Source organism: Myxocyprinus asiaticus, chromosome 2 (assembly GCF_019703515.2).
Source record: "Myxocyprinus asiaticus isolate MX2 ecotype Aquarium Trade chromosome 2, UBuf_Myxa_2, whole genome shotgun sequence".
In the NCBI taxonomy this organism is placed as follows: Eukaryota; Metazoa; Chordata; class Actinopteri; order Cypriniformes; family Catostomidae; genus Myxocyprinus; species Myxocyprinus asiaticus.
This window is the reverse complement of record NC_059345.1, coordinates 62,155,488-62,168,639: the sequence shown is the minus strand read 5'-3', so window position 1 is coordinate 62,168,639 and position 13,152 is coordinate 62,155,488. Positions and strand designations below refer to the sequence as shown.

The window sequence follows — 13,152 nt, the reverse complement described above, 5'->3', positions numbered from 1 at the left end:
CATGAGGAGGACAGAGATATGGTGAAATTCCTAGACGAGCTTTTCCCGAGTCTGCTCGACATTACAGGCCACAAGCTGGAAATCAGGCGAGCTCACAGAGTCCCAGCTCACAGATTTGCTGAGGGAGATAGGCCCTGATCGATTCTGGCCAGATTTCAGAGATCATCTGATGAAGATCTTGTGTTGCGCCAGGCAAGGAGCAAAGGGAAGCTTTCTTGGAAGAACCATAATATTTTCTCGTTCCTGGACTTTGCGAGTTCGACAAGAGAGAAACGCGATCGGTTCAAGGAATGTAAGAAACTCTTACATCAGCGAAAGATCACTTTTGCTCTGATGTTTCTGGCCAAATTGAGAATAGAAACGTAGGATGGTCGCAAAGTATTTACATGTCCCAATCAGGCAATGTCTTTTATTGATACAATGGGTGAGTAAACCATTGGGTGTTTCTCATGTGAGTGGGTCGACTAGCTGTACTTACTTTGGCTTTTTTCTTTTTGCGTTGGCTCCACCGAGCGGCTGGAATTTGTTTTGTGAATAACACTTTTCCTTAAAGAAACTTCTGCATTGACGAAAGATTACTTTTGCATTGAAGTTCCTGGCCAGTTTGAGAGTGGACACTACGGATGACCACAAAATATCTACATGCTCACACAAAGGATGTCTTTTATAAAGGATTGTGTAAGTCATGGTATATACTTTTATGCAGCCTCCGAGTGAACTGACTCAACCATCCGGGGAACCTGGATGCCAGTTTTGTTTCTTTTTGTATTGGTTTTGCCTAGCGGCTGGAGCTTGTTCTATTGAATAACACTCCTTTGGAACAGCTGTGGATTAATTTGTTCGTTCTTCATGCTTATTGCTCCCGCTGGCTGGAGTTTGTTTTGTTGAGTATTTTTACGGGACATTGGAATGATTACGTCAACCGCTGAACTCATAACAGCCGGCTCACTGAACATTCGTTTGTCTTTCCGAGGAATCTGAACGGTTTTATATCAGCTGGAATTTGTTTTGTGGAAGATCACACCTTTGAGACAGTTCTGTGAATGAATCTACATGTTCTTTGTGTTCATTCTTCCTATTGGCTGGGGTTTATTTTACGAAGTATTTTCTGTTATGTAATTTTGCCTCACAAATTTGTGAGGCAAAATTGAGCAATCCGATGGTAAAGTTGTCGTGGGGGCTCATGGGCCTTCATGCACCTTTTGAGTTCAGAGGGATTATCGCCGGTTGGCACTTTCGTGCACGGGGTTAATGCGCACGTTTTTCTTTTTTCTGTTTGTTTTGTTCGGGGGGAAGTTCGGGGTTTGATTGTTTTACTAATGGGGAATGTGGTCTGTATAATTTTGTTTTTGACACACAATTTATTTTTTCTACTATATCAAAATGTCAAATGTTAATATAAGTGTACTATCTCCACATGGAATGTGAATGGGTTGGGGCACCCCATAAAAAGAAGGAAGGTCATTACTTTTCTTAAACGTAAGAAATATGATATAGTGTTTCTTCAAGAAACACATCTCTCCCCACAGGAAGCTGAAAAATTTGGGAAGATATGGGGTGGACATGTTTTTTTTAGTGCTGGCTCAAGTAAGAGCAAGGGAGTCATTATATTGATTAATAAACATCTACAATTCAAATGTCTCAAACAGACTAAAGATAAATTAGGGAGAGTCATTATTGTTTTAGCTGAAATTCAAGGGCAAAGGTTGATTTTGGCTAATATTTACGCACCTAACGCTGATGACCAGGGCTTTTTTATATATCTTGAAGGGATGCTGCAAACCGCTGGCACCCCTCATGATATAATATTGGGAGGAGACTTTAATCTTTTGATGGACTCAGTCCTTGATCACATTGAAGCAAAAGTGTGTAAACCCCCTAGAGCAACATTGATGCTTCACAGGATGTGTAAAAATCTTGGTCTTATGGATATTTGGAGACTTTTGAACCCATCTGGTAGGGACTATACTTTTTATTTCATCAGTCCATAAGATTTATTCTAGAATAGATTTGTTTGTTTTTTATATCCAAATCCCTCATTTCATCTGTTGTTGATTGCTCAATTGGAAATATCTTAGTCTCAGATCATGCCCTGGTGAGTCTAGAGGTGTTGCCATATACAGAGAAAAAGAAATCATATAGTTGGCGCCTTAATGTGTCCCTTTTGCAAAATCCTGATTTCCAACAAATGTTAAAGACTGAAATCAGTGTTTATATGGAGACCAACTGGTCCTCAGTATCCTCTGTGGGCATGGTTTGGGAGGCACTTAAGGCGGTTCTTAGGGGTCGGATCATACAGTATGCCTCATTCACCAAAAAATCCAAAGCACTAGAACTTGTGGAGTTGGAAGGAAATATTAAAAGTGCCGAGGCAGAGCTGAAGCGCCATATGTCATCTGATGGCCTCAGAGAATTGACCCGATTGAAATATAGATATAATACTATTTTGATGCAGAAAGTGGAGTTTAGGTTATTCAGGGCAAGACAGTCATACTTTGAGTTGGGGGACAAAACAGGAAAACTTTTGGCTAGATATATATAAGCAGAGAGAGTCTTTTTCTACCATTCCCTCTGTGAAATTTGCAGGTGGTGAAATATTTACCTCGGCCAATGATATTAATAATGCTTTTAAAGAATTCTACTTTGATCTCAATAGTTCCACGTCTTCGTCTACTGATGAAGATATTAGGAACTTTGTGGAACCATTAGATCTTCCTAAACTGACGACTGAGCAAAAAAAAAAAAAAATTCTCTTGATTCAGAGATAACCTTGGAGGAGCTTGATGAGGTAATTAAGGCCTTGCCTACAGGCAAGACTCCTGTCCGCTTAACGGCTTTTCCTCTGAGTTTTTCAAATCTTATGCTACAGAACTGGCTCCGCTTTTGTTAGAAGTTTATAAGGAATCATTAAAGAACGGAAAGCTTCCTCCCATGATGCACACCCGGATCAGTCTGATTCTTAAAAAGGACAAAGATCCAAGCGAGTGTAAAAGTTACCGCCCAATTTCCCTGATCCAGTTAGATGTAAAACTTTTGACCAAAATTCTGGCTAATCAATTAAGTAAAGTTATGACATCACTTATACATATAGATCAGGTGGGGTTTATTCGAGGCCGTAGCTCTTTTGATAATATTAGGCGTCTCATTAATATCATGTAGTCAGTAGCAAATGATCAATCTCCGGTCACTGCCATCTCACTTGACACTGAAAAGGCGTTTGATATGGTAGAATGGGATTATCTTTTTAAGATTTTGAAATGTATGGGTTCAGGAGTACATTTATTGGTTGGATTAAGTTACCTTATAGACACCCTGTAGCAGTGGTACAAACAAACGGGTTAATTTCAGATTGTTTTACTCTGGATAGGGGCAGCCGGCAGGGTTGCCCTCTTTCCCCGTAATTGTTCTGTCTTGTCCTGGAACCATTAGCAGCTGCGATAAGAAAGGAGGATGATTTTCCAGGGGTGATTGTGGGAGGTGTGGCCTATAAGCTTCTGCTTTACGCAGATTATATTTTATTATTCGTCTCCGACCCTACTAGATCTATGCCTTGCCTCCACAGAATTATTAACTCCTTTTCCAAATTCTCAGGATACAAAGTCAATTGATCTAAATCTGAAGCTTTGGCTTTGACAGCGTACTGTCCAGTAACGGCCTTCCAGCCGGGTGCCTTCCAGTGGCCCAAACAGGGAATTAATATTTGGGAATTTTATTCCCAGCCAATTTGTCTGATTTAGTCAGAGTTATTTTTGATCCCTTAATAAAAAGGTTTTCGAATGATGTGGACAGGTGGGCTTCATCAAAAATGTTAACAAATTTTGGTAGAAAAATTGGGAAGATTAATGTTATTAAAATGAATTGTATTCCAAAATTCAACTACCTGCTACAGTCTCTCCCTGTAGATATCCCCCTTTCTTATTTCAAGCAATTTGATAGCATAGCGAAGTTCTTCATTTGGAATGGTAAGCGTCCCAGGTTAAATTTCAATAAGTTACATAGGCCGATTGACAAAGGTGGGTTAGGCCTACCCAAGATTTTGTTTTATTATTATGCATTCGGTCTCAGACATTTGGCTCATTGGTCGCTTCCACCTGAGAGAGCCCCTCCCTGGTTTTGTATTGAAAGGGAAGTTTTTGCCCCTATCTCGCCACTGCAAAGCCTTTCGATTAAACTAGCCAGAGAGGTTAAGTCGCACCCCGTTATTTTGCATTTGCACTCGATATGGACAAAAGTGTCCAGAGTGTTTAATTCTGATATTTATTTAAACATAGCCTCGAGCATATGGCTGAACCCTAAACTATGTATTAATAAGTCCCCTTTTTGTTGGTCAGATTGGATTGTGAGGGGGGTTAATATACTTGGTGACCTATATTAGAGTGGAGTATTGAGACCTTTTGAAAATTTGGTTCAACATTTTGGCATTCCCAGATCTCAGTTTTATAAGTATTTACAACTGCGCCACCCATTCTGCACTGTTTCTGGGAGTGGCACGCACCCCCCCCCCCAGTGTGGCAGATACTCTGGGAGTGGTGATTGCTGCTTTTGGGAAGGGTCATGAGGCATCAGTGTATTGCTCCCTGCTAATTCAGAGTCTGGGGGACGGAACTTTGAATTCTGTCAAAAAATTATGGGAGAAAGATCTAAACTTGACATTGGAGGAGGGGTGTGGGCTAGGATCCTAAAAAATGTCAAGTCTGCATCTAGAGATGCAAGGGTTCGCCTTATGCAATTTAAGATTTTACATCGATTTTATTGTACCCCCTCCAGATTGTATAGGCTTGGTCTTAAAGACACACCCTCCTGCTGGCGATGTCAATCAGAGGTTGGAGACATAACTCATGTCTTTTGGGGGTGTGTTGATATCCAGAAGTTCTGGTTGAAAGTTCAGAGTCTTATATGTGATGTATTGGGCACTTGGCTTTCACTTTGCCCCAGACTCTGTATTTTGGGCGATGGGGTGGTCATCGATGTTGAGAATCGGCACATAAAGAGTTGGGTCCTAACGAGCATCATGATCGCCAGACAGGTTATTTTACGGGGTTGGAGGTCAGTTGGAGCGCCCTCATTTCATGAGTGGTGCTCGGAGATGGGGAGGGTGGCGGCCTTTGAGGAAGGGATGTATAGAAGGCTGGGAAATCTGGGGTTATTTGATAGGAAATGTGGCAGATATTTGGCCTTTTTGGAAGGCTTTTGGGGAGGGGTAGTGGAGAGGGATCTGTAGTTTTAAATATGTGTGTGCAATTTGATTGTTTTTTGAAAATATGCTTTTTATTTATTTTTTGTGGGTGCGTGTTTTGTGTGTGTGTTTTTTTTTTAAATATTTATGACCCAAGGTTGTGTTTGTGTCGGGTGGGGGTGTTCGGGGGGGAAGGGTTTAATTGTACATAATTTGATTCTACGTTATCTGTGATGTTTATTTAATTTGTTGAATGGAATCAATAAAAATTGTTAATAACAAAGTGTGAATGTTTTTGATTCTGGCATTAAAATTCATCTTTTTGTCTTTAAATCCCAATTGATTGTTTTTCAATTGTTCTTCAATGACAGTATTGCTTTTCATTGTGGCAAAATTACAAGAGGTTGTTCATGAAAAGCAATGTCATGAGTGTATTGAATTTAATGTTGTTCATCTGTATTGATTGCATTTCATTGTGGCATGAATTCTATTGCATAGACTTCCAGGATAACATGAGACAGTTGGCAACCCTAGTCAAAAAGACGACAGGAAAACGTAAGGGTTTGCGAAACTGCCACTCCATCATGCAATCCAAAGTTGAGAAAATTTTAACTTTTGCTGCAATGCAAAAGTTAACCAATGAGAATTTAAAGGAATAGTTCACCCAAAAAAATAAATTCTCTAATCATTTACTCACTCTTATGACATCCCAGATGTGTATGAATTTCTTTCTTCTGAACAACAAAAAACAAAGGTTTTTAGAAGAATATCTCAGCTCTGTTGGTCCATACAATTCAAGTGAATGGTGACCAGACCTTTGAAGCACCAAAAATTACAAAGGCCACAAAAAAGTAATCCATAAAACTCCAGTGGTTTAATCCATGTCTTCAGAAATGATATGATAAGTGGGGGTGAAAAACAGATCAATATTTAAATCCTTTTTTACCATAAATCTCCACTTTCACTTTTACATTGTTTCACATTTTGAAAGTGAAAGTGGAGATTTATGGTAAGAAAAAATGTATCTGTTATTAACCCACACCTATCATATCACTACTTCTGAAGATATGGATTAAACCACTGGAGACTTATGGATTACTTTTATGTTGTCTTTATATGCTTTTTGGAGCTTTGGAAGTCTAGTCATCATTCACTTGCATTGTAAGGACCAACAGCACTGAGATATTCTTCTAAAAATCTTTGCTTTTGTTCTTCAGAAAAAGAAAGTCATACACATCTGCGGTGTCAGGAGGCTGAGTAAATGATGAGAGAATTTTTAATTTTGGGTAAACTATCTCTTTAAGAGAGGCAAATCTATTTTAAACTGAGCAGGCTCTTTTTACACCGTCAAAACGGATCTTACACTTTCCTGTTGGTCAAACACTCTGTCAAAGTGTATAGTAACTTTATTGCACTTTTCAGACTTCACAACAGATACAAATAAAAATAATAACAGTACTAGTTACACAAACATCCAACACCATGAAAAACATCCACTGAATCAACATAAAAGAATTAAGCTAAGGCTACGCCATCATCACACTCTGAAAAAGGTCATCAAAGAAACCATATGATGGATGGCTGGAAAACAGCTAGCTGCAAAAGCTGCAAAACTAAGACTGATTTTGAGTAGTTTATGCATTTGTCACAAACCAATTATTGTTTGTGCCACTGACATAATAACTTGAAGATATGTTCTGCTCAATCTAGCAAATATGTCTAAATCTAAGGCTAATTTCTTTACAAATGTGCAAACACACTAGACTAGAGTTTAAGCTACGTCAGATAATGTTGCCAATCAATTGATTTCAGTGGGGATGGTGAGTTGCCAGGACATAAATGCAAGGGTTTATGAACATGACACCCCACAATGTGACCAAAATTTGGAAAAGATTGTTGAAAGGTTGAAGACTACCAAAAGGAAAGGTCGCCTGATTGGTAGAAATGGGTACAAACTGCTACGTACAGTTGAAGTCAGAAGTTTACATACACCTTAGACAAATACATTTAAACTCAGTTTTTCACAATTCCTGACATTTAATCGTAGAAAACATTCCCTGTCTTAGGTCAGTTAGGATCACTATTTTAATAATAGTAGAGAGAATGATTGATTTCAGCTTTTATTTCATTCATTACATTCCCAGTGGGTCAGAAGTTTACGTACACTTTGTTAGTGTTTGGTAGCATTGCCTTAAAATTGTTTAACTTGGGTCAAACGTTTTGGGTAGCTTTCCACAAGCTTCTCACAATAAGATGCTGGAATTTTGGCCCATTCCTCCAAACAATGCACAGAATTTGGTCAAACAATGCTCGCACATGCCTTTTCAGTTCTGCCGACAAATGTTCTGTTGGACTGAGGTCAGGGCTTTGTGATGGCCACTCCAATACCTTGACTTTGTTGTCCTTAAGCTATTTTGCCACAAATTTGGAGGTATGCCTGGGGTCATTGTCCATTTGGAAGACCCATTTGCAACCGAGCTTTAACTTCCTGGCTGATGTCTTGAGATGTTGCTTCAATATAATCCACATAATTTCCCTTCCTCGTGATTCCGTCTATTTTGTGAAGTGCACCAGTCCCTCCTGCAGCAAAGCATCCGCACAACATGGGGATGCTGCCACCCCCATGCTTCACGGTTGGGATGGTGTTCTTCGGCTTGCAAGCCTCACCCTTTTTCCTCCAAACATAATGATGGTCATAATGGCCAAACAGTCCAATTTTTGTTTCATCAGACCAGAAGACATTTCTACAAAAAGTAAGATTTTTGTCCCCATGTGCACTTGCAAACTGTAGTCTGGCTTTTTTATGGCAGTTTTGGAGCAGTGGCTTCTTCCTTGCTGAGAAGCCTTTGAGCAGATTATGTCAATATAGGACACGTTTTACTGTGGATATAGACACTTGTCTTCCTGTTTCCTCCAGCATCTTCACAAGGTCCTTTGCTGTTGTTCTGGGATTGATTAGCACTTTTCGCACCAAACTACGTTCATCTCTAGGAGACCGAATGAGTCTCCTTTCTGAGAGGTATGATGGCTGCATGGTCCCACAGTGTTTATACTTGTGTACTATTGTTTGTACAGATGAATGTTGTACCTTCAGGCATTTGGAAATTGCTCCCAAGTATGAGCCAGACTTGTGGAGGTCCACAAATTATTTTCAGAAGTCTTGGCTGATTTCTTTTTATTTTCCCATAATGTCAAGGAAAGAGGCACTGAGTTTGAAGGTAGGCCTTAAAATACATCCAGGTACACCTCCAACTGACACCAATTAGCCAATTAGCCAATTAGCCTATCAGAAGCTAATTGGCTAATTGCCTAAAGGCTTAACATCATTTTCTGCAATTTTCCAAGCTGCTTAAAGGTAAACCTCTGACCCACTGGTATTGTGACACAGTCAATTAAAAGAGAAACAATCTGTCTGTAAACAATTGTTGGAAAAATTACATGTGTCATGCACAAAGTAGATGTCCTTAATGACTTGCCAAAAGTATATTTTGCTGATATGAAATCTGTTAAAATGGTTTACAAATGAGTTTTAATTACTTCAACCTAAGTGTATGTAAACTTCTGACTTCAGCTGTATATATTGGTGTGTATCCTTTTCTTTGTTACTTTATTTTGTCTTTCTTCCACATACACAAACTCGCTCAGAGAGATGTGAAACAGTCCTATCAACTGAGTCACAGTGGTTTTTATGTGCCAATAGTACATATGCACTTGACCTTTTGACTGTGGAAACAGACTTAGTTAAAATCACTTTCAGTAATGTGTTTATTAGAGTGGGTGTTTGATTGCCAGCAACAATCCACAGGAATAGTTCCCCCAAAAATGAAAATTCTGTCATCATTAACTCACCCTCACATGTCTTTCAAACCAGTATGACTTTCTTTGTTTGCGGTACATAAAGAAGTTTTGCAGAATCTCCGAGCTGCTCTTTTCCATACAATAAATGTGAATGGGAACGGGAGCGGTTAAGCCCCAAAAATGAAAAAAACCAAAACAAAACAAAAAAAACTTGAAAGTATCATAAGTCAACACGAATCATGCACTATTTTACAAGTCTTCTGAAGTCATATGATAGCTTTGTGTGAGGAACAGACTGAAAAGTACTGTTAAATACTTTTATGGCTTTTATGGCGGCAACTGTATGGTCTTTGTATGCTTTCTGTGTATAGAAATTTGAGGTAGACTGATATATTGGTTTTACCGATTGATCTGTGCCGATAGTTGATTTTTTGGAACTATCGGTTATCGGCAAATATCTTTCCTACGATTATTCCTCCGTGGTCTTCTGTGGCCGGCGCTATTTTGATTAGATAATCAAGTAATCTAATTTGAAGCAAGGGTTTGCAAAGAAAAATGCAACTATATGGAAACATGCCCTATCAGCACTTTCATTGTGTCTCCAACTTCATTTCTTGTGAATAATAATAAACCTTTTTTCCACATTAAACCTCATCTGGTGAAATATATATAGTTAACTCTTCATCTGATGAATATATAGGCTATAAAATGCTTAATTTAGTAAATGCTTCAATATATTGTAGAACATTTTAACAAAGCCAAGCCTCCGTCATTTCAAAATAAGAGTCCCTTGTGCGTTTTTTTTGTTTGTTTGTTTGTTTGTTTTTGTTTTGGTTTGTTTGTTATTATTGGGATTTTGGTTGAACAATAAACTGAGTCTGGGATTTAATTCATTTTGGACTCTTGTAGCCTCTATGTCTGTGCCCGTTATAGTATAGCAATTGTTTTTTTAATTTTTCAAATCGAATTTAAAAACTATCGGCTGATTAATCGGTTATCTGCCTTTTCCTCCACCTAAGTTATCTGTATTGGCAAAATACATTATCAGTCACCATCTAATAGAAAGTTGCTGGTTTTTTCCATTTTTGGGTGAACTATCCTTATTTAAGTTTTAACCACCTAGACCAAACCTTATCAGCAGTTGACACCAAATCATTTATCTCAAAATAACAAGCACACATCTGTGGTTACATGCATGTTAAGAACTACACCTCAAAAAGTAAAGAGTGTTGACGTTCCAATGTACCTTGTTTTCAATTATTTCTGCTGCGAGATGCTTTGCCTCTTGAAAGCTAAGGCGCCCCTCAGATATCCGTACATGCTCTTTGAGTAGTCCAATCTGAAAAAAGACATGGATGGGCCCCGACGGGGTGGACTCTGACCCCATAGACAGCTGAGAGAAAGATCCTGTGAGAAAGAAAAGTTAACTCAGATCAAACTCAATTCCTTTAGCAGTTCACAAATTTACCACTGCTTACCTGTCTGGCTGGTTTTCTAATTTCTTAAAATTGTAATGGGTATTATAATGTTATAACATCCATTTTTCCTTTAATGATCATAAATATACATAGAGATATCATCAGAAAGTCTTTCAGAGCTTCAGTACAGTTGTAGGATAGGGCCCCAAAGATGAGGTTCCTTCAAGGACCAGGCAAAAACAGAAACTAGCATAAACCTGCCTTTGTTAAACATTAAGATTAAAGCTTATTATGGTTTAAAATGAGGAACTTACCAGAAACACTGGAGACATGACTGCTGACATCAACATTTTTCAGACTGTGGTTTGTGTTGGCAGCCATTTTTCTCACGTAGTTTAATTTGAACTAGCACATTTTTCAGAACTGTTTTAGACACTACTCTTGCTGATTTCCTTGTGTGAGAGGCTCAGCAGCTGAGACAGGAAGTTGACACGCTCAAACATTTGTGTTTCTGTGTGACATGCTGATTTGCCCACCAACCAAAATCAGATATAATAAATCTATTATCTAGCATTATCTGATGAATGTTTAAACTTTTGATAATTTGTATATAAAAGTTCAAAGCAAAGATCTGGAGATCTTTTCTTCTACAAAAGGTATATAAAAGATATAGGGCATTTCTATGGGTTCTGAGTGGCTTTTATCACATGCAGCTGTTCAGGTGTTTGTAGTACGATGCTATGCAATAGTTAGGGTGTTTTGGCTTGTTGACAGGGGGTTGCTATGCGATTGTTAATGTGTTCTGGTTGGTTTTATCACAGGTTATTAGGTGCTGTAGGTGGTTGCCAGTACGACTGTCAACAGTGCTGAGAAACTAAATTTTTCACTTAAAGCTGCACTCAGTAACTTTTGTCTTTGTGTCATCTTGGACTTACACTGACACCTAGTGGCTTGGATGCAACATCATTTAAAATCAATAGTTTTCAGTTTCAGATGCCATTGTAGAAATGTAGTATTCACAGTCAGCCATGATTACTTTAATAAATGAGTGAAAGTGTCAAATAACAGGACGGTTACTGAGATTAAGTGAGTAGTATTCAGCTGGTCATGTGATTCTAACATGGCAGCCTCCATGGGCGGACCCTCTCCATGTAGAATAAAACAGTTTTTATAAGGTTACTGATATGACTGGAGTCTTTATTTTAATGTGAGTGGTCATGATTCCCTACATAAATTGCAAAATTACAATTCATGTCTTTAGAAGTTAAACTTTTTAATAAAGAAAAAATTACTTACTGCACCTTTAAATATGACTAAATTAAACATTTATTTGAATTTTGAAGACATTGTTTCAGTTAGGTGGGAAAAACTACAAAACCAGATTTTTTTATTGACATTGTCTCCTAAGTCCATAAGAGGACGCAATGAATACAAACCATGCTGCACCATGTTATATTGTTTATTTCAAAGAACAAAAGTGCATTCCATTTTAAACAAAAGTGCATCAAATTATAGAATCAAAAGATTTTCAGCTAGTTCATGTTCACAAATCTTAGGTATATAGTAAAACGAGAGAGAAAAAAGACACCTCTTCAATAGACAGTTCTACGTTCACTTTGTTTTTGCACCAGTTCCAAGGTACTACAGCAGTACTCAAGCCTTGAGTGTCTAAAACTCTGTGCCCATGTGCTTGGCACACATCTAAAATTTAAATGTACAGTTTTTGCATTTAAATGTGCATTTCTATCTTAAATTTGACAAATAATCGAATTTTAAAAGCCTTAGTTGTCAGCGGTTAATTACGTATCTAGGTGGCTACTGGCCCAATTCAAGGTCACTTCCAAGCCTATTCTGGTTTATAGACGCTTAAACCAGTCTAAGCTCAGCCAGTCTGGTCAAGCTTGTACTTAGATGTTTAGCTGGTCCACAAACCAACTCTCAGCCCGACAAGCTGATAAGTGTTCAAAACGCCTCTAAAACCTGACCAGACAGGGAGCCCAGCAAACCAGTTCAGGCTATATTTTCCAATGGGAATATGGTTTCTGTCCCTCCTTCACTGCAAGTACATTTTTTTTTACCCTCTTTATCATCTGCCAGGCTAAAGTCGAAGTATGGTCACTAAGAAAATAGCACACAGATTTTTTTTAGATTTAAAATGCTGCTAACAATTAAACTTTGGTGGGCAGGTAACTTGCCTGATGCCATTTATGCTACTGACAGGAATCATATCTCAAAGTGTGTGCTATTTTCTAAATACTTCAACTTCAGCCTGGCGGATGATAAAACTGGACTTTAATTGGAGGAATAGATATACAGTAAATCCTTAGCTTTACTGTAGGGATTTTCAGTACTTAAAATAAGCTGATACTTAGATATTCTATTTGTTTGAAAGAAAAACAGAATCATGGTTGATATTCTGCAACATTACAACCATAAAAATATTGCAAGAAATAACATATTATTGTACAACAAATACATTGTCAGCATTGTCAGATCAACATTGTGCAGTTAAACTACAAAATTGTGTGTGTATTTGTATACACACAGTTTTGGCAGTATGTGTAGGTGTGTGTTTAATATCTGCAAATATTAACCCTATAAAGCTGTGTATCATATTTCATACACAATTTTCTAAAGCCGCTACATCATCAACATGATAAATACTTTGTTGAAACCCTGTTTTATGCAATGTATTAGATGTCTACTGCCTCCTGGTGACAGTTTCTCTACTTCTGGAAGTAGAACACCATGTAACATCAT

At 38.1% G+C, this 13,152-nt stretch overlaps 1 protein-coding gene across 2 annotated transcripts in view; it reads right to left on the bottom strand.

Moving 5' to 3' along the window:
- Positions 1-10,847, bottom strand: part of prkd4 (protein kinase D4) — a 52,343-nt gene extending 41,496 nt beyond the window's left edge. For both annotated transcript variants that reach the window (XM_051718657.1, XM_051718666.1), the window contains exons 1-2: positions 10,707-10,847; positions 10,221-10,381 (exon numbers count right to left, since the gene is read on the bottom strand). In XM_051718657.1, coding sequence (XP_051574617.1) covers positions 10,221-10,381; positions 10,707-10,773 — 228 coding nt within the window. In that variant the 5' untranslated portion in view covers positions 10,774-10,847. The remainder of the gene's footprint in view (positions 1-10,220; positions 10,382-10,706) is intronic.
- Between the last annotated feature and the right edge of the window lie 2,305 nt (positions 10,848-13,152).